At 45.4% G+C, this 22618-nt stretch overlaps 1 protein-coding gene across 1 annotated transcript in view; it reads left to right on the top strand.

Moving 5' to 3' along the window:
- Positions 1 to 22618, top strand: part of adgrg7.1 (adhesion G protein-coupled receptor G7, tandem duplicate 1) — a 44205-nt gene that overhangs the window by 6237 nt on the left and 15350 nt on the right. The window contains exons 5-8 of the mRNA XM_051693579.1: positions 9446 to 9537; positions 9841 to 9971; positions 14598 to 14711; positions 16808 to 16962. Of these exons, the coding sequence (XP_051549539.1) occupies positions 9446 to 9537; positions 9841 to 9971; positions 14598 to 14711; positions 16808 to 16962 (492 nt within the window). The remainder of the gene's footprint in view (positions 1 to 9445; positions 9538 to 9840; positions 9972 to 14597; positions 14712 to 16807; positions 16963 to 22618) is intronic.

The raw sequence follows: 22618 nt of genomic DNA, 5'->3' as shown, positions 1-22618 counted from the left end.
CTTCAATGGCTCTCCCCCTCGAGTCTTCCACAGCTCTTCTCCTTGAATCCTCAGCTTCCCTGGCCTCTGAGCTCTCCGAGTCCCCTAGAGTCTTACTCTCCGAATCCACAGCCACCCTGAACCCTTTGAGACCCATGATGCCATAACCTCTGAACCCTTGCCTCCAGTAGCTCCATCTCCTGAGCCTCCTGGGGCTCCACCTCCTACAGCTATACCCCTTGAGCCTCCGCCTCCTGCAGCTTCGCCCCCTGAGTCTCCACCTCCTGAACCACATACTGCTCCATCCCCTGTGGCTCCACCTCCTTAGACTCCACCAGACCCTGCCCCTCTCTGGAGCCACCACTCAAACCGCTAGATCCTGCTCCCTTCCTAGTGCCACCGCCCTGGCCTCCGAACCCCGCTCCCTTCCTGAAGCCACTCCTCTGGTTATCTGGTCTACACCTGTCTCTGGGCCCTCCACCGGCTCCACCATGGACTATTTTTTGTTTATTTATGTGTTTAGGAGCTCCAGGAGCCGCTCCCTAGATAAGGGGGGCGGGGTCTGTAACACTTGGGACATTTGCCCTAGCGGCCACTAGAGGTCGCTAGGTGAATTTAAGACTCATAGTTCGAAGTTCTGTGTTTTCCTTGTCTAGTCGTGATATCCAGTTTCCATCATGTTCATGTGTCTTGTTCTCATTGGTTTATTGTCTTGTTAACTTGTTATCAGTCATACTTTGGGCTTAAGTCAACCAAAGGAGAACTTGTAGCCCTGGTCCTTCGATGGAAATGAGTGAGACATCTCATTAATGGGCCCATTGTTTGTCAGTTTGGAAGAGATGGACTTGAAAGAGGAATTGGGAATGTGCAAAAGTACTGACCTGAAGGCTTGATTATATAGGGATATTCATGGATGGCCATGCAAATACATGTCCCATAGTGAAATGTCTCATGCTGGGTTCACATACACCATGGAAGCCCACCATGCCCAATGAAAATAATAATAAACATAACTGCAAACAGAAATGATCGAGGCCAAGCCCTAAAGCCATTCCCTAAGCACAATGCAAAGAGCTCTGGCACAACAGTCACAACGTTTATACCAGCTGAGGTGGGTATCGAACCGGGGTTCACCCAATCCTTTGAACTGAAGCCCAGAGCTTCACTGCGCTACACAATCGACAAGTCTGACTGATGTCAAAGAGACATTCTAGGTTGAGAGTATACAACTATTTCTGAGAAAATTGTTACAGCTTATTATTTTTAAACTGAAGCAGGAATTATGCAAAAAAAGTCTGCATTATAGTAAGCACAATATGAAGATTCAGAGATCAAAAGAAGTACAAATTTTAAAACGGCTCTTTTCTGGATTCAAACTCACAACCTTTTGACCTATATTCTAATGGGTTAACCACTGGGCCATTCAGTTGACACAGCTCAAAAGTTCCAAAGAGACATTCCAAGCTGAGACCAGCAGGTTTTAAAATAAAAAAATAATAATATAATAAATACATTTAGAAATGTATCTCTTTTAATTTCAGAAGACTTAGAATATGGAAGCAATAATACATTAAAAGTTTTGTTTAAATTGACTAAGCATTTTGACCACTGTATGGGGCTGTCTCCAAACTGCTTAGGTACCCTCAGGACATGATGTCAAAGACCCCTTCCAATTTTCATTCAAATCGGACAAAGCATTTAAAATATACATAAATTTTTCATAAAATTCAAAATGGTGGAGAGGTTATATGGCTGATGGTGGAAACATCACATGACCCAAGGAATCCAAAGAAACCAAACTCATAATTTTAGGACAAACGGTTCAAAATTTACAGGAAAAAATAGCCAATTTTGACACTTCTCGACCCATAGGCGGCACTGTCACCAAACTTTGTATGTTACCTAAGATTATGGTCCTGATGAAGCATACCAAATTTGGTTTCAATAGGACAAAGCATTGCCGAGATATAGTCTCACTTCCTGTTTCACGTCAACCTTGTTAACTTTGCGTTGGAATAATTTCTGAATGGTAGCACAAATATAAATTATTTCTGGTCAGTTCTGTGTTGCTAGGTCTGGAGATTATTTTGAGCCATTGTTTGGGCAAATCGGACAAAGTTTGAAGGATACGAAACTTTTAAACTGTAAACATCATAATCCAATATGGCAGTATAAGAGCTATTCATGCCCACACCTATCAGTGTGCCAAATTTCAAATTTTATTGGTATGGTTCTATGGGCTGCCATAGACTCCCATTGGGGAGGAATAATAATAATAATAATAATACTAACAAATACAATAGGGGCTAGCCCTTTCGGGGCTTGTCCCCTAATAATACTGCATGATACTAGTAACCTGACTATGTTCACCTTTATGTGCTCTACAGGACTTAAGATTTAAGATTTTTCAAATAGATAGAAAAAGTTTGGAAAACGTTGTAGAAGTTATTACAGTAAAAAGGTATTCAACCCCATCTGAGTCTGGTACACAACCTTCATGTTTTGGGCCAGGTTTTGGGTCAGTTTTTCCTAGTAGGAAAATTAGGGGTTGTACACATGTGCCTCTGTGCTGTTTTTCAATTGTTTTCCTATGTAAACATGCACTGGAAGGACATCTTTGATCGTTGCTCCACATCTCACTTTTTTCCTTCCCATGCAGGACCCCCACATTTTTTTAGACTCTGTGTTAAGTTTAAAAGAACTTCACTTCTTATGAATGTATCTCAAGACACCTGCGTTCTGTTTCACCATTCACACATTTACCCATGTTTCCATTGATCATGGTATAAATAATGGTGGTGGGGGGGGGGTGTACTTGTTTGAACTTTGTGATGAAGCGGAGCCTCCAACGTAGTTTTGGCAGTGTCAGAAATTTATGTCACAAGCTGGGTTTCCATACATCCATGTATTTTAATTCACATTTTTGGGTATAGCATAAAAAAATGTTGGACGGAAACCCCAAGATGCAAATAAAATCTCCAAACTGCACATAAAAAAGGTAAACACTCGCTTAAGGTCGATAAAAAGACATGCGAATAAACTATGATGAAAACACATTTACCAAATAAATGATTATAGAATTATCCAGAAATATAAATGCGCATCAAAAAGCCATGTGACTTTGCCTCAACAAGCCATTTGAATACATAATTTTCATAATTAATTCAGAGAATATCATCAATATCATTGCATAGCCCCTCTAGTTGGATGGCAAAACGATTGAGGGGGTCCCATATTTAAGCGCTAAAAATGCTCAAGCATCAAGTATTCATGTGATGAAAAGTTGTCATCCCTAAGCAAACATGAAATTCGTAAGAGAGTTTTATCTGCATGCTCTAAAGCGCTATCATTATTTTATGACATTGAACAAAAGAGCCACAGTGGCTTCAACTTCCATTTCCATTAATATTTTGTTTACATTTCCCAAAAAGTGATGATTTTGTTCTCTTGAACACATGGGATGGAAACACAGCTTTAATCGTGAATTGTTATTGCGATATTCAGATTTTTCACATACATTAAATTCATAACTTGGTTGGAAACATAGCTACAGTTCCCTATCTGTCACTCACTCGACGTTGGTGTCGATGTAGTGACACTAGGGGTCACTCTTGGGAGCCCGAGACACCTCTGGTCTTTGATAAAAGGCCAATGAAAATTGGCAAGTGGTATTTGCATGCCACTCCCCCAGACATACGGGTATAAAAGGAGCTGGTATGCAACCACTCATTCAGATTTTCTCTTCGGAGCCGAACGGTCATGCTCGCTGAGCTGAATACTACTGTTCATTCACCTGCTGGATCTGACGGCGCATTTCAGCGGCTTCTCCCTCCTCTGCACTGGTGCACTGCAGAGAACGCCCCTGGGCGCTTCGGCAGAAAAACTAGAGAGTATATTTTCTGAAAGAGCATTTTTCCCCTCTAAAAGAGTATATATTTCTCTAAAAGAGCGCACACACGGAACGTCTTTTTAAAGACGCGTCTTTTTAAAGATGCTTTTCCGATTGTGTGTTATTCCTGGTTGTGCTCGTTATCTCTCGCCTTCTAACGGTCACGATCACTGTCTTTCGTGTCTGGGCACTGCTCACGCGGAGACAGCGTTCGTGGATGGTCACGTTCTCATTGCGAGAATATGTCCATGGCAACGTTGCAGTCGCGGTTCGCCTTCGTAAGAAAGCGAGCCACCCCAGAGGCTCCCGCCTCAGTCCTTTTACCCACGGGTTTGAGGCCAGCGCGGCTAGCACTGGAGGCGATTTGGGGACCCCAATGGGACCGCCTCCGCCGGGTATCCCCCCCGCGGACCTCCCATTCCCCAGCACGCTCGTCTGCCCCGATCGGGCTTCTGGGTGAGTCTGCCGGCTCGTCTCACGGCGAGTTCGACCTCTTATTCGGAGCCCGCGAAAGTGATGAGCTCTCGAGCGCAGCATCGGAGAGCGGGCTCGTCCAGTCGGAAGCCTCAGCTGGGCTCCTCCCTTCGGGGTCGATCGCCCAGTCACAGGCTGACGCGGAGATGATGACATTCTTTCCCGGACAGCCGCGAGCTTCGGTTAGAGTGGATTTCACCGCTTTTCCCTGAACTCTTGCGGCTCTGTGATTGGTTCCTGGGCTCGTGGTGCCGCTCAAAGCCACGCCCCGCTCCTTGATGGTGCACCTTACGAATGAGCGCGCCCAGTCGGTGCTGGCCTGTTTGAAGGCGTTCAAACAGAAAACAGCGGTTCCACTGAAACTTTTTCAGAGGCTCCTGGGGCATATGGCATCCTTGGCGGTGGCCACCCCGCTCGGGTTGATGCATATGAGGCCGCTTCAGCACTGGCTCCAGACTCGAGTCCTGAGATGGGCATGGTGCCACGGGACACACCGCGGGCCATTACTTCGGTCTGTCACCGTCTTTTCAGCCCTTGGACCGACCTCTCGTTTCCACGAGCAGGTGTTCCGCTAGAACTGGTCTCCAGGCGCGTCGTGGTCACGACAGACGCCTCCAAAATGGGCTGGGGCACTGTTGGCAATGGGCACGCAGCCGCAGGCCTCTAGACGGGTCCGCGGCTGCGTTGGCACATCAACTGCCTCGAGTTACTGGCAATTCTGCTCGCCCTGTGGAGGTTCCAGCCGTTGATCCAAGGCAAGCACGTGCTAGTTCGGACAGACAGCACGGCAGCAGTAGCATATGTCAACCGCCAAGGCGGTCTGCGCTCCCGCTGTATGTCATAACTTGCCCGCCGTCTCCTCCAATGGAGTTAGCAGCACCAAGTCGCTGCAAGCCACTCATATCCCGGGCAACCTCAACACTTCGGCGGACATGCCGTAACAACAGGTTACCCTCAAGGGAGAGTGGACACTCCACCTTCAGGTGGTCCAGCTGATTTGGAGTCGATTCTGTCAGGCACAGGTGCACCTGTTCGCCTCTCAAGAATCCTCCCACTGCCCGCTCTGGTACGCCCTCACCGAGGCCTTCCTCAGCATAGACGCGCTGGCACACAGCTGGTCCCCTGGCATTCGCAAATATGCGTTTTCCCCCAGTGAGCCTGCTCGCACAGACCCTGTGCAAGGTCAGGGAGGACGAGGAGAAGGTCGTCCTGGTAAGCACCCTACTGGCCCGCCCAGACGTGGTGCTCGGACCTCACGCTCCTCGTGACAGCTCCCCCCGGGCAAATTCCCCTGAGGAAGGCCCTTCTTTCTCAGGGAAGGGGCACCATCCGGCACCCGCGCCCAGACCTCTGGAATCTCCATGTCTGGCCCCTGGACGGGACGCGGAAGACCTAAGCTGTCTCCCACCTGCGGTGGTAGACACGTTCACTCAGGCTAGGGCTCCCTCTACGAGGCGCCTGTATGCCTTTAAGTGGCGTCTGTTCGCTAAGTGGTGTTCTTCCTGTCAGGAAGACCCCCAGAGGTGCGCAGTCAGATCAGTGCTTTCCTTCCTGCATTAGAGGTTGGAAGGGAGGCTGTTCCTTCCACCTTGAAGGTGTACATTGCTGCCATAGCAGCACACCATGACGCTGTCGATGGTAAGTCCTTAGGGAAGCATGATCTGATCATCAGGTTCCTAAGAGGCGCCAGGAGGCTGAATCCCTCCAGGCCGCGCCTTGTTCCCTCATCGGACCTCTGTAGTTTTTCAGGGTCTACAGAGAGCCCCCTTTGAGTTTTGCAGTCAGCCGGGCTTAAGGCACTCTCCTTGAAGACTGCCCTCCTGTCTGCGCTCCAGATCCATCAAGAGGGTAGATGACCTGCAAGCATTCTCTGTCAGCGAAACGTGCCTGGAGTTCGGTCCGGGCTATTCTCACGTGATCCTGAGACCCCCAACCGGGCTATGTGCCCAAGGTTCCCACCACTCCTTTTAGGGACCAGGTGGTGAACCTGCAAGCGCTGCCCCAGGAGGAGGCAGACCCAGCCCTGTCGTTGCTGTGTCCGGTGCGCGCTTTACGCATCTATTTGGATCGCACGCAGAGCTTTAGAATCTCTGAGCAGCTCTTTGTCTGCTTTGATGCACAGCGGAAAGGAAGCGCTGTCTCCAAGCAGAGGATCGCCCACTGGCTCATTGACGCCATAACTATGGCATGTCTCGCCCAAAACATGCCGCCCCCGGTAGGGCTACGAGCCCATTCTACCCGTGGTGTAGCGGCTTCTTGGGCCCTGGCCAGAGGTGCCTCTCTAACAGACATTTGTAGAGCAGCGGGCTGGGCAACACCCAACACCTTTGCAAGGTTCTTCAACCTCCGGGTGGAACCGGTATCGACCCAGGTAGTGGCATGCAACACAAGCGGATAAGCCCGGGATAGCCGGCCGGGTGTATAGCTTGCACATAGCGCCTTCCACCTCCTTTTGAGCTGAAGACGTGCACTGTTAATTCCCAGTAGTGTTCACAAAAGTTGTTCCCTGGTTGACTTCCTCCGAGCCCTGTGGCAGTCGAGTTTTTGGAGAGACTCGCTGCCGGCCCAGTACACGCGCTAACTAAGAGCCCGGTTCTGGGGTAGGTGCTCCGCATGTGGCGGTTCCCTGTAAGGCTAACCCCATGCGATCTATATCTTCCACTAGTTTGTTTCCCTACTGGCAAACTGCGTCTTCCTTGGGCAGAGCCCCTCAGTCTCCATGTTGTAGTAACTCCTCCCCCATTGGGCAGGATCTACCTTGAAGGCTCTCCACATGGTTGGAAAGACCATGTGATGTATTCTTCCACTTAAATATCCCCCCATCTCTTGGGGCGAGGTGTGGTCTCTGCGGTGTCCTCCCCTTGGGAGGGACACCCCCCGACTAGACCTGGCGGCCCAGTCAGATAATCCCCCTTCTTTTTTAGGGAGTGGAAAAAGAGAAGGGGAAAGAGGCCACGACTGCGTTAAGCCTGTCTCTATCTCTGGGTAGTCGACTTGTCCCCAAAAAGGGCCGTTCGACACTCATAACTGTGTTGGGGGAGGTTACGTGTTGACCTGGTGCGCTGGCTATGAGGCACACAGCAAGTCTGCCCACCACACACCGCCAGTTCACGTAACACAGTTCAGCCTTGTGGCGTTTTGTATAGGGACCCCTAGTGTCACTACATCGACACCAACGTCGAGTGAGTGACAGATAGGGAACATCATGGTTACTGGTGTAACCTCCGTTCCCTGATGGAGGGAACAAGACGTTGGTCCCTCCTGCCACAACGCTGAACTACCCGCTGAAATGGCCGGACCTTATATCGGCTCCTCAGCATAAAACCTGAATGAGTGGTTGCATACCAGCTCCTTTTATACCCGTATGTTCGGGGGAGTGGCATGCAAATACCACTCGCCAATTTTCATTGGCCTTTTATCAAAGACCAGAGGTGTCTCGGGCTCCCAGGAGTGACCCCTAGTGTCACTACATCGACACCAACGTCTTGTTCCCTCCATCAGGGAACGGAGGTTACACCAGTAACCATGACGTTTTGCAATGTGACTGCTCCTACAATGGCCAGTGAGATTAAAAACCCTGTCAACGCTGTCAATTGCAGCAGTTGGGAACTGTGAATTCTTGGCTAACATGTGTATTGTACAGTCTGACATAATGTCGCACAATGTTTCATGGTGTAGGGAAATTTGGTTAATGTAAATGTACATGGTACGGATTAAAGACCGCATACCTCCATCATTAATGTAAGGAACAGTATGTGTGTTAAGAATTAAATTAAACTGTCCATATGTCTATTTATAATGGAATTAGCTGTGTTTGACAACAATTATAAGAAAGATTATAAGAAAGAAATGACAAATAATTTGATTATTTGTCTGAATACAATTCACCATTAAAATCACAATACAGCATTTCTATTGTAAAGAATTAGCTTTACTAAGGGAATTATGATGAATTCACTTATTGGAGTAATATTATTCTCATCGCTTATTGAAAATAATATCGCATATATTTTAGGTATAGCTTGAGGGCCGGATGTTTGAAAAATCAAGAGACAAGATTATTTATCAAAATATACCACAGTCAAATTATCTTTGAATACAAACAAGACTTTATTGCTAATCTAAACATGAAAAAAACGAATCTAACACATACAAACATGAAACAGGTTGTTGAGTAAAGTGAACAGAGTGACTTGATGGAAATGATCTATGCAGAGAAAAGGAACTTTATAGAGTCTGTAGACAATGCCTTAAGAACCACTGATGCTTCTTTGAGTCTAAATTGATTTGCAATTATTACCCAAAGTATTTAGATAATATACCAGCACTTTCAAAAAAGTCTGGAGATGTACTTGCGTGTCATTGCGTTTCCTTGTGTTGCTTAGTTCTTTGGATCTTTGTAGAAAGTTTGGGTGGTTACGTCGATGTTTGGACTCTGATAAGATCGTGGATAGTTTGTTGTCTGTTGCGTCGATAGATGATGAAGCGGCATCACGTGTGTGTCATAGCACAGTGAAGGGAAGGGTTTCCTCTGTGTTTTACTCTGAGCCTTCCTGGACTTCTACATTGCACGGAACTTGAGGGGCAAGAGGCTACAAGCCACGAGAGCTAGAGTGTGGAGGAGCTGAAGAGGAAGTGAAGCACGGAGAATCCGAAGAAGAGAACTCAGAACTCAAAACCTAATTGGGTTTGTCCAAGCTGGCCTTTTAACCTATTCGGTTTGTTCACACCCCAAAGTGGCTCTAAGCCAATCAGAGGCGGCTTTTCAGAGTCACATGGTCAACTTGTCTGTCCTTTTCAAAGTTGATTTACAATTCTTTGTGTAAAGGATTAAAAGGTTGGGTTTTCTGGATTCAAGACATATTGCATTGCAACTGTTCATTCTTCTGCACCTAATATACTACAATGGCTTATACCCAAGATCTCACTGGATTCATATCATACAGTCCGATAACCAACAATTGTAAAGCACCATCAAAATCATATAATGTGCACCTGCTTTTACTCATCTTCCTCATAAAGACAGGGTTACAACTGTACCCAAAAGCTTTGATGATACAAGTATACGTACATAATGCAAAGCTGTTTTTGTTTGTTTTGCAGGACATCACTATGTCAGCAGTTGCAACTGTCAGTCAACTCCTGAGTGCAAGTCCCACAAAGTACTCTGATGTCAACCCTAAGACCATGGAATAGTAACACTTATACATTTTGCAATTTTCTTAGATAAATAGATAGATAGATAGAAAAAAAAATGTAAGTCTGTTTAGTTAGAAAAAAACACATAGCACACTGTTACATGCTGAGATTGGTGGATGTAGCCTGTAATCTCAAGGAGTTTGTCTTTTGGTCTTGTTTTGTTTCTTATACATTTTGACATCATAACATTTCCTTTACATTTTTTAAAATGCTAAAACTTTCTTTTTTTTATCCAGCTTTTGATTCCCTGATTATTTTTGTTTACTTCATCTGCCTTTCTGTCTTTCAATTGTGTGCAGTCTAACAAAGTCTCTGCAGCAACTCTCTCTGCGAAAGGACCTAAATAATGTGTTGGTGCAGCCAAATTTGGCAGTGCAGTCCATCAATGGGAAAGCAAAGATCCGACAAGCACAGTTAACCTCTTTTAAAGGCAAGTGTGTAACAATTAGCTTTGAACATCTGCTTTAACAGGAGCTCTCATGCAAAAGAAGATAAATCAAACTGTAACACTTCCCTAGTAATGCCCGGAATGAGGCAGCGGGAGACAGCGTAGAACAGTTCATTGATGATCTTTATTGTCTTGCTTTTCAGCGATTATTTCCAACACAAAAAACACACACACACAGGTCTGGGTAACTCTCTCTCCCTTTTGAAGCGCTCATCTCCCCTTTATCTCTTTCGAGCCACTCACTGCAACACAGAACAGCTTGTTACCATTCCCCTCTCCTGGCCTCGCTCTCCATTCACAAAACGTTGCTTGACCACGCCCCCGCCTCCACATACCCATCTCAGGCCAGGGAGCCATCTGGCCTGCTACCAACTCCCCCCCCCACCCTATGCCAAGAGAGGAAGTCCGCCACAGCCATCTATACACTGGCTTGTGGACCACCTCGACAGTATCTGGCACTCGGCTGAAGTGCCAGATACCAATGGGTGATCCGCGCATTGGCATCCTTCATGCGGTGGAGCCATTGGAGTGGGGTGTGATCTGAACAGAAGGTGAAGGCCAGGCCCAGCAGGTAGTATCAGAGGGTGAGGACCACCCACTTGATGGCCAAGCACTCTTTTTCAATCGTGCTGTACCTAGTCTCCCTTACCGAGAGCTTCCAGCTAATTTACAGTATGGGGCGCTTTTCCCCCCTCCACCACCTGGGACAACACGGCCCCCAACCCCCTATCCGATGCGTCAATCTTTAAAACAAAAGGGAGAGGGAAGACAAAAGAATGTAAGAGTGGTCCACCACAAAGTACAACTTTTACTTGCATAAAAGCCTGTTGGCATGGTTCCATCCACTGGACTGGGTCTGGTGCCCCATTTTAGTGAGATCAGTCAGCGGGCTGGTGACAGTTGAACGCTTAGGCACAAACCTGTGATTATTAGACAGCCAGCCCCAGGAACTGTCTCACCTCCTTTTTGGTCTTGGGTCTCGGGCCGGTCGCAATCACTGCTGTCTTATCAATTTGGGGACGCACCTGCCCATGCCTCAAGTGGAAGTCCAGATACCATACTTCCACCCGTCCAATTTCACACTTCTAAGGGTTTGCTGTGAGTCCCGCCCATCTCAACGATCTCAGGACAGCCCTCAGATGTTGGATGTGCCGCGTAGACAGCGTGCAGACGGAGGATTCTGTCCATGAGATGCTGGAACGTGGCTGGGGCCCCACACAAACCGAAAGGAAGGGTCACAAATTGGTGTAACCCAAACAGAGTGGAAAATGCCATTTTTTCGCGGGACATGGGAGTCAAGGGAATCTGCTTATATCCCTTTGTTAAATCCAGTGTCGAATAAAAGTGAGCCTAACCGATTGAGCAGTTCATCAATACAAGGCATCGGATTTGTGACTTTTTTTAAATCCTCACAGAACTGGACCGAACTTTTGGCCTTAGGAACCAGGACCACAGGGCTGGACCAGTCACTGTGGGACTCCTCGATTACCCCCATATTGAGCATGGCCATGAGTTCTTCCCGCACCACTTGTTTCTTGTGTTCGGGTAATCTATAGGGGCGGCTACGTACCACTACCCCTGGGGTGGTGTTCTATGAGATTTGTGTGACCAGGGAGAGGTGAAAACACGTAGAAGAACTCTGCTTGCAACTTGGCAACCTCTGTGATTTGGGAAGGTGAGAGGTGGTTTCCACAAAGGACTGAGGTGATTTGATTTGCGGTTTTAAAATTCACCTCTGGCCCGAGCTCCTCCCTCTCTGGAATGACTGTTGCCAAAGCCACAGTGACCAGCTGTCTCCATGGTTTTAGGAGATTGAGGTGGTATAACTGCTGCACTCCACCTCTATCCGTTCGCTTTACCTCATAGTCAACGTCCCTGATTCGCTCTGTGACCTCAAAGGGTCCTTGCCACTTGGCAAGTAATTTGGAGCTCGAGGTGGGTAATAATACGAGGACTTTATCTCCCTGTGCAAACTCCCGAAGTTGAGTGCACCTATTATACAGCCGACACTGACATTCTTGTGCCTGTAGCAAATTCCCCTGTGTTAATTGCCCCAATGTGTGGAGTTTTGCTCTCAGGTCAAGAACGTACTGGATTTCATTTTTACTTTCTAAAGGTCCCTCCTCCCAATTTTCCCTCAGGATGTCTAGAACGCCCGAGGACTGTGCCCATATAATAATTCAAAATGGGAGAACCCTTAGGAGGCTTGTGGGACCTCTCGTATTGCAAATAATAGGGGTTTGAGCCATTAATCCCAATTCCGAGCATCCTTGTGTATGAACTTTCGAATCATATTTTTAATGGTTTGATTAAACCATTCAACCAAGCCATCCGTCTGAGGATGGTACATGCTGGTATGAATCGATTTAATCCCCAATAATTTGTAAAGGTTGCGAAGTGTACGTGACATAAACGTTGTATCTTGATCAGTTAGGATCTCTTTCAGAATCCCAACTCGGGAGATAATTTTGAAGAATCCCTACGCAACACTTTGTGCTGAAATATTGCGGAGTGACACAGCTTTGGGGTATTGCGTTGCATAATCCACTAAGACTAACACAAAGTGATACACACGTGCAGTCTATTCTAATGGCCCGAAGAGGTCAATACCAATTCTTTTGAAGGGAACCTCGATTAACGGAAGAGGGCGCAGTGGCTGGTGGCCGGTGGATTCACCAACTGACTTTGCGACATGCCACACACCACCTGCGAACATCCCCGCAAATGCCCGGCCAATAGAAACAGGCCAAGAGTCAGTTGAGTGTTTTGTCCTGCCCTAAATGTCCTGCCATCAGATTATGATGAGCTGCCTGGAACAACATTTTCAAAGGCTCTTTGGAATCAACAACTGGGTCGTATCTTTGTTTGTCTGAGTGTCCTGCATCACTCGATACAACCAATATTTTATAATCATAAAGTAGGGGTAAGAGAGTGCAACATTGGGCTGAAGCTGCTGACCATCAATTACTTTCACTTGGTCAAAGGCATGCCTTAGGATTTAGTCTCATGGCTGCTCCAGAGGGAAATCCCCAAGGGAAGTTCCCCAGGACCTCCTGACACGGCGCTGATGTCAATGGCTCAGGCAATGCCTCTCCAGCCAATGCAGCACACACCCCACACCAGACGATTCAGTGGCAGGACCCATCCACACACATTCCCCTCAACAATATTTGAAAGGCCAGCCAATTCATACCCAAAATTAGTGGATGGGTGAGGCAGGAACTAACCGCCGCCTCTATTTTATGCTTTTGTCCCCAAAATTGACTAGTGATGGTCACTAGGGGATATTCGTACACATCCCCATGCACACACCTCACCTTTACCCGGCATGCTGTATCCAAAGCCTTGCCTTGAACCAAGCATGGGTGAATTGAGGTTTGATTACAGCCTGAATACACCAAGACCTGGTATGTACCCCCTTGGATACTCACCGGTTTACGGTACATCCCAGTTCGATCAGGAGTGGCCTGGAGAGTGTCGGGGACCCAAAACAATGCCCTTACCTGCATCACTTGGCATTGGTCCTGGAAGTGCCCTGGTTCCCCGCAGCACCAGCTGACCAGCCCAGGCTGTACCCCCACACCTGTGGCTTCGGAGTCACCAACCTGCAGGGGAGAGGAGACAGATACGGCGGGGTAGGAGGGTTAGGTAAACCCTGTGACCAGGGAGCTGGTTTTGGGGGAAGGAACCCCCATTTCCCAGGGAGTAGGGACGGGAAAAGGGGGGATGGAAAAGGGGAAGGGCGAGATGAAGAGGGAGAGATAGAGAGAGATGAGGTCTCGCCGTCCCCCGGATATGCCGCAAAATGGTCCTCTGCCAGCTGGACTGCCTCGTCTAGCAATGCCGGGTGGTGGCACTGGACCCATTCGGATTTAAAAAATTATAAAATGAGACAGTCAAATTATGTAAACCACTTTGATTCTTCAGAATATCACCAGTATGTACGAGGAGTGTCTATGCATATTTTCCAATGCAGGGAACAGTAAATATTGACATGAAAGATTCAATGATTCAAACAACTGCTTTATTCAGAAATATATTTGGTACACTTACAAAAAATGTGTTAAAAAAGATGCAGTTGTGACTCAAATTAGTCCAAGTCTGCCCAGCTTCCAAAAAAAGGTGAAAATGCAGACTGATCTCACAAAAAAAAAAAAAACAAACAAAAAAAAAAACAATAGGCAACAGAAGGTCGAAAGTTTTGTTTGCTAAAGCTGGTATGCTTTCCAGATGGCATAACTGCCCCTCCCAGTGGCCGAAGATGGAACTGCAGTTGCAACACACTGCACATGCGCTTACTTCTTTGAATGGATATTAAATAAATCATTCAGACTGTCTATTTTTCTAAAACATCTGAGTAGAATTTACATTAATGTACTCCTAAATTTAACCTAACAGTACTGAGATTTCCTGGGCATGGTGATGCTTGTCTAAATTCTGCACTTTGGGTCCGAATATGGGTGGCAAAACATTCAAAACTAACATGCTGATTTTCATTATATAATTATGTCTGTATGCCATAAGCACAGGTACATCTTTATAAATATTTAAATGTTGTCTCTACAGTTAGTGTCCTCTTAACAGTTAAAATTATCTTTATATCTGCAGGGGAGAGAGATACCTTTATACCTGACAGAATAAAACTGGATGTGACAGAGACTGAGAATCTGCCTCAACACATAAAAGACTTTGACCTTCAGATGAAACTCAAATTTAATGAAGGTAGAGATGAATTTAGAATTGACGCTTTGCTTTTTGTCTTCTTATATTTCATAATTCAGTGAATTGATCCATTGAAAGTTGTTTTGATGTTAAACTTTCTCTTATTATGACTTAAAGAGATAGTTCACTCAAAAATGAAAATTCAGTCATTGTTTACTCACCCCTGTGTTGTTATAACTCTATATGACTTTCTTTCTTTTTCTTAACATAAAGGGAGAAATTGTGAAAATAAATTGTGCTCAGTGATGTCATACAATGGCAGTTTATGGTGACCACCTCTTCAAGCTTCATAAAGGATGCAAAAGTATAATTCAGAAATCTAATAAATTATTGTATGCGGCTCATGCCTTGTTCTGACCACATCCTCCACAGTTTTAGCACGTTTAAGCAAAATGTGCGGACTTTTCAGATGGTCCCTTACCCACCATAGGCAAAATTTCCAACATATATCAAGGTTAACTTAACGATCTTGAACGATTTCGCCATGATGTCATCGGACCAGCTTTAAATATGGGACAAATTGCATCCCGTATTGATTCGATACAGGACGTCTCATTTCATCTATAAATATAGGACGATCCCACATTTTACGGGATGGGTGGCAACCCTATTGTGAAGGCATATGATAAGGTTTGGTGAAAAACAAACCAAAATTGAATGTATTATTTAGTGAAAATGCTTACCGACAGTTGCTCTCCTGTGTGCATTTATTAATGCATGAAAGCAACAGAAAACACAACCCCCCATCACAAGATGGCTGTTCAAGCGAGAAACTGATTTGTTTAGCCTCAAATGGACAACCAGCGATATTAACAACAGAACACAATACAGCTGCACACAAACCAGAGAACAGAACTTACAAAACATGTCTGAAAATTCGATGAAGAGATGCATTTCTATGCCAAGTCTTATTTGTTTAAAAATGGAATACTCAGAAATCAAACAGAGAGTTGGAGGAGGCTGAGAATACAGTCAGATAGAGTACAAGAGATTGCAGTGTTTAGGAGGTTTTAGATGTGTCCCTTACCAAAAGTGAACTGAAAGAATTGAAGAGAAAGGCAAAGGCCGACAGTATATGTCCCTTCTTCTCCATTCTGAACTGGTGTGTGTGTGACAGATTTCCGCCAGAAAAGAGCGAGATCTTAGGAAACATTCAGTAGGTGTGACACCATAGGTCCAAATGAAGTTGGTTTTAGCCGAATAGTAAGATGCTGGCTTCAATATGCTGTTTTGAGAAAGATTTTGGATCAGTGCCAGTTCACAGTGGACTGGACTGCACGGTGCGACGCCGCAAATAGAAACCAAGCGATTGACAGAATGTCCCAACGCTAATCGCAGCTCTTTAGGACCAAAACTCTGATTAATATAGAAAAGCTACCTTTTCATTTTTGTGTGAACTAACCCTTCAAAATACAGAAAAATAAAAAAAAAAAATAAAAAAAACAACCATAGGTTTGTTTCAGCAACATTCTCTTGGACTATCGTTTTCTTTGGTCAATGTCAGATTGGAATAATATTCAGGAAAGCCATTTGAAAGTGTTATATTTGCAATGTCGTTTGCCGCCCCTAGTGGTGCAGAAATTATCCACCTCAGCTTTATACATTACAAAGTATAGAATTACAGTGAATCAACAAAGGTTCAAAAGAAATCAAAAGAAAATGACCAAGAAGGCACGATTTATTCACATTCTGTATTTTTTCCCCCTGTGTGTTAGAAGACAAGAGAAGTGTGTAATTTCTGCACCTCTAATGTTACCAAATGAAATTACGCAAATAATTACTGTTCTCTTGTAGCTTTCAAGCACTTCCCTTATCTGTCATTGGTCAAACAAACAGATAGTCCTGCCCAAAAATCACACCATTGTTTCGGCCAAATGTTGCTGTGTCATGCTGGTCAGGATAACAAACAACAAAAGCACTTGTTGGAGGAATCAATGGAATTTTTTTAAAGTTTTTATTTAAAAAAAAAAACAAAAAAATTTTTATCAGAAAAATTACACTTCACCTTTAAGGTAAGTTAAATATGCAAGGCAACAGGTAATTAGTAACTTGTCAGTAATCTTTCTCTCTTTTTCTGTTTTTCACTCTCTGTGTAGATTTAAATGAAGATGTTGGATTTGTCCTCTATGATAATGATCAGTTCTTCCAGTCACAAAGCTTTAAATCATCCCCAGATACCAAGAGAAGGGTGATCTCTGCTAACCTTCAAGAACAACATGAATTGGAGGTTGAGTTTACAATCTCACAATCGGTAAGCAATATTATACAGTATATACACTCAATTAACACTTTATTAGGAACACTATGGTTCTAATAAAGTGGTCTTCTGCTGTTGTAGCCCATCCACCTTAAGGTTTGACGTGTTGTGCTTTCTGAGATGCTATTCTGCTCATTACAACTGTACAGAGTGGTTATCTGAGTTACCGTAGCCTTTCTGTCAGTTTGAACCAGTCTGGCCATTTCTGTTGTCCTATCTCATTAATAAGGCATTTCCGTCGGCAGAACTGCCGTTCACTGGATATTTTTTGTTTTCGGGACCATTCGGAGTAAACTCTAGAGACTGATGTGCGTGAAAATCCCAGGAGATCATCAGTTACAGAAATACTAACGATTGTCATTTAGATGGCTTTTCCGGTCTAAATGGGCAATTGTTGGCCAATTGAAGCTGCTGTAGAGCCGAGACCTTTGCCGTAATAATTATAGGTCTGGCTATGCGCTACAACTGTCACTGTAGCCAGGAAGCAGGAGTGAGGCCAAATAAGGGCCAGGGTGCACTAGTCTGCCAAATCATAATTGCTGGAATAGAATTGTTTTGGAAATAATGATAAAACCAAAACTATGGTGCCTTGATCCCACCATGGAATAAAAAATAATATAAAGAGGCAATTGTGACTTTATATCTCACAATTGTAACTTTATTTCTCAAAATTGCGACTTTAAAGGTGCACTCAGTAATTTTTTTGAATATGTTGTTTTGGACTTACACTGACACTTATTGGTGTGGATGTAGCATCATTTAATCGGAATATTTTTAACTTTCGATGCCATTGTAGAAATTCACTATTTACAGCATTAGTCATGATTAATTTAATCCACGAGTGACAGTGTCCAATAACAGGGTGGTTAATGAGATTAATGAGTATTTGGCTGGTCATGTGATCCTACCATGCAGAATAAACAGCTTTTATAAAGTTACAGATACCACCAGCACATTAGTTTCAACACACGAGGGGACCGGGTTTTGGACCATTGCTACTCTCCCTTCCGGGATGGCTACAAATCCCTCCCCGCCCACCATTTGGCAAATCGGACCACTCTTCCATTCTGCTTCTGCCTGCTTACAGGCAGAAACTGAAATAGGAAGCACCCACCCTCAGAACGATCCAGTGCTGGTCGGACCAATCAGATTCTACGCTACAAGACTGTTTTGATCACACAGACTGGGAGATGTTCCGGTCCACCTCTGATGATGACATCGAGCTTTACGCTGATAGCGTAATGTGTTTCATCAGAATGTGCATAGAGGACGTGGTTCCAACCAGAACAATACGGATCTATCCGAATCAGAAACCATGGATAATAACGATGTTCGCGCGGCACTTAATGTGCGGACCTCCGCTTTTAATTCTGGGAATGCGGAGGAGCATAAACAAGCTAGTTATGCCCTCTGAAAAACTATCAGAACCGCAAAACGTCAGTACAGGAACAAAATTGAAGGACAGTTTAACACCACCAACTCTAGAAGCATGTGGCAGGGAATTAACATCATCACGGACTTTAAAGGGAATAAAAACTCCACCATGAACACCGCTGCCTCTCTCCCGGATGAGCTAAATACTTTTTATACTCGTTTTGAGGGAAATAACACCGCCCTCGCGGAGGGAGCTCTCGCGGCTGAAGCTACAGAGGTTAGTTCACTCTCCGTCTCTGTAGTGGATGTAACCCAATCCTTCCGACGGGTGAATATCCGCAAAGCCGTGGGCCCAGACGGCATTCCGGACCGCGTCATCAGAGCGTGCGCGAACCAGCTGGCTGGTGATTTTACGGACATTTTCAACCTTTCCCTCTCTTTGTCTGTAGTCCCCACATGCTTTAAAACATCCACCATTGTGCCTGTTCCAAAACAATCAAAAATAACTTGCTTAAATGACTGGCGTCCTGTTGCTCTGACCCCCATCATTAGCAAATACTTTGAGAGACTAATCAGAGATTACATCTGCTCTGTGCTGCCTCTCTCTCTTGACAACCGCAACAACCGCTCCACTGATGATGCCATTGCATCTACAATACACACTGCTCTCTCCCACCTGGAAGAAAAGAACACTTATGTGAGAATGCTGTTTGTAGACTACAGCTCAGCATTCAACACCATAGTGCCCTCCAAGCTAGATGAGAAACTCCGGGCTCTGGGCTTAAACAGCTCGCTGTGCAGCTGGATCCTGGACTTCCTGTCAAGCAGACGTCAGGTGGTTAGAATAGGCAGCAACACCTCCTCATCACTGACCCTCAACACTGGAGCCCCGCAGGGCTGTGTTCTCAGCCCACTACTGTATTCCTTGTACACACATGACTGTGTGGCAACACATAGCTCCAATGCCATCATTAAGTTTGCTGATGACACGACGGTGGTAGGTCTGATCACTGACAATAATGAAACAGCCTACAGAGAGGAGGTGCACACTCTGACACACTGTTGTCAGGAGCACAACCTCTCCCTCAACGTCAGTAAGACAAAGGAGCTTGTGGTGGACTTCAGAAGAAAAGACAGAGAACACAGTCCCATCACCATCAATGGAGCACCGGTGGAGAGAGTCTGCAGCATCAAGTTCCTGGGTGTCCACATCACTGAGGAACTCACATGGTCCATCCACACCGAAGTCATTGTGAAGAAGGCTCATCAGCGCCTCTTCTTCCTGAGACGGCTGAGGAAGTTTGGACTGAGCCGCCACATCCACACACGGTTCTACACCTGCACTGTAGAGAGCATCCTGACTGGCTGCATCTCCGCCTTGTACGGCAATAGCACTGCCCACAACCGCAAAGCACTGCAAAGGGTGGTGCGAACTGCCAGACACATCATCGGAGGTGAGCTTCCCTCCCTCCAGGAAATATATACAAGGCGGTGTGTGAAAAAAGCTCGGAGGATCATCAGAGACTCCAGCCACCCGAGCCATGGGCTGTTCTCACTGCTACCATCAGGTAGGCGGTATCGCAGCATCAGGACCCGCACCAGCCGACTCCATGATAGCTTCTTCCCCCAAACAGTCAGACTTCTGATCTCTTGATCTCCCACGATCAAAATACATCAGCACTGCACTTCATTACCCTTACTCTTATATCTCACACCGGACTGTCATAAATTATATTATTATTATATTATATTCTCTCTTAACAACTGACTATCAACCGACAGCCTGAATGTCAATGCAGTACAATACTGTACATTCTATATATACTATATATACTTTTTTATATATTTTTATTTTTATTGAATAATGTGTATCTATATTGTGAGTATTGTATACTGTACAGTGTATGTTATTATTTGTATATTGTTGAGTGTAATTATGTGTATATCAAATGTTTAAATTGTGCTGTGTTAATTTGATGTTATTGTAAATTGGTATATGTCTCATCACTGTCACGACTGCTATGTTGATCGGAACTGCACCCAAGAATTTCACACACCATTGCACTTGTGTATATGGCTGTGTGACAATAAAGTGATTTGATTTCGATTTTGATTTGAGATATGATTGGAGTCCTCATCTCATGTGAGTGTTCATGATTTTAGACATATGTTATTATTATTCATATCTTAAGAAGTAAAACTTTTTTAATGAGAGAAAAAAAATAGTCTATAAGTGCACTTTTAATCTCTCATAATTTCAAGTTTATATCTTGCAATTGCAACTTTATTTCTTGTAATTGAGAGTTTTATATTTGATGTGTCGGTTTACATCTGGAAGACGTTTTATTTATTTTTTTTTAGGTTTTTTGCTCATCTAAATTACGTCTATAAGACGTTTCCTCTCGCATGTCAATATGACATTAGGCAGATGTCTTATGATTTAGAATGTTTGTAAATCTGATCTTTTAAGATGTTTAGCAGATGTTAAAAGGATTGTTCACCCAAAAATGAAAATTATAATTTACTCACTCCTAATGCCATCCCAGTTGTGTATGACTTTCTTTATTCTGCTGAATACAAACAATGATTTTTAGAAGAGTATCTCAGCTCTGTAGGTCCTCAAAATGCAAGTGAATGGATACCAAATTTTTTAAGCTCCAAAAGGACATAAAGGGAGCATAAAAGTTATCCATAAGACTCCAGTTGTTAAATCCATATTTTGTGAAGCGATACGATAGGTGCGGGTGAAAAACTGCAGGGAGGAGAATTTATGGGAAAAAAATGTCTTGGTTACTGGTGTAACCTCCGTTCCCTGATGGAGGGAACGAGACGTTGTGTCGATGTAGTGACACTAGGGGTCACTCTTGGGAGCCCAAAACACCTCTGGTCTTTGATAAAAGGCCAATGAAAATCGGCGAGTGGTATTTGCATGCCACTCCCCTGGACATACGGGTATATTAGGAGCTGGTATGCAACCACTCATTCAGGTTTTATGCTGAGGAGCCGATATAAGTTCTGGCCATTTCAGCGGGTAGTTCAGTGTTGTGGCAGGAGGGACACAACGTCTCGTTCCCTCCATCAGGGAATGGAGGTTACACCAGTCACGACGTTCCCTATCTGTCACTCACTCGACGTTGTGTCGATGTAGTGACACTAGGCGTCCCTAGACGAAACGCCACAACTGGCTGAACTGTGTTACGTGAACTGGCGGTGTGTGGTGGGCAGACTGCTGTGTGCCTCATAGCCAGCGCACCAGGTCGACATGTAACCTCCCCCAACATAGTTATGAGTGTCGAACGGCCCTTTTTGGGGACAAGTCGACTACCCAAAGATAGAGACAGGCTTAACCTAGTTGTGGCCTCTTTTCCCCTTCTCTTTTTCCACTCCCTAAAAAAGAAGGGGGGTTATCCGACTGGGCCGCCAGGTCTAGTCGGGGGGTGTCCCTCCCAAGGGGAAGACACCGCGGAGAACACATCCCACCCATAGAGATGGGGGGATATTTAAGTGGAAGAATACATCACATGGTCTTTCCAACCATGTGGAGAGCCTTCAAGGTAGATCCTGCCCAATGGGGGAGGAGTTACTACAAACATGGAGACTGGGGCGGAGGGGCTCTGCCCAAGGAAGACGCAGTTTGCCAGCAGGGAAACGAACTAGCGGAAGACATATATCGCATGGGGTTAGCCTTACAGGGAACCGCCACATGCGGAGCACCTACCCCAGAACAGGGCTCTTAGTTAGCACGTGTACTGGGCCGGCAGCAAGTCTCTCTGAAAACTTGACTGTCACAGGGCTCGGAGGAAGTCAACCAGGGAACAAAGTTTGTGAACACTACTGGGAATTAATGGTGCACATCTTCAGCTCCAAGGGAGGTGGAAGGTGCTATGTGCAAGCGATACACCCGGCCGGCTATCCCGGGCTTATCCACTTGTGTTGCGTGCCACTACCTGGGATGAAACCGGTTCCACCCGGAGGTTGTAGAACCTTGCAAAGGTGTTGGGTGTTGCCCAGCCCGCTGCTCTGCAAATGTCTGTTAGAGAGGCACCTCTGGCCAGGGCCCAGGAAGCCACTACACCTTGGGTAGAATGGGCTCATAGCCCTACCGGGGGTGGCATGTTCTGGGCAAGATATGCCGTAGTTATGGCGTCAACGAGCCAGTGGGCGATCCTCTGCTTGGAGACAGCTCTTCCTTTCTGCTGTGCACCAAAGCAGACAAAGAGCTGCTCAGAGATTCTAAAGATCTGCGTGCGATCCAAATAGATGCCTAAAACGCGCA

The sequence above is a fragment of the Myxocyprinus asiaticus genome, chromosome 49, assembly GCF_019703515.2.
Source record: "Myxocyprinus asiaticus isolate MX2 ecotype Aquarium Trade chromosome 49, UBuf_Myxa_2, whole genome shotgun sequence".
Taxonomy (NCBI): Eukaryota; Metazoa; Chordata; class Actinopteri; order Cypriniformes; family Catostomidae; genus Myxocyprinus; species Myxocyprinus asiaticus.
This window is presented reverse-complemented; position numbering and strand designations above follow the sequence as displayed.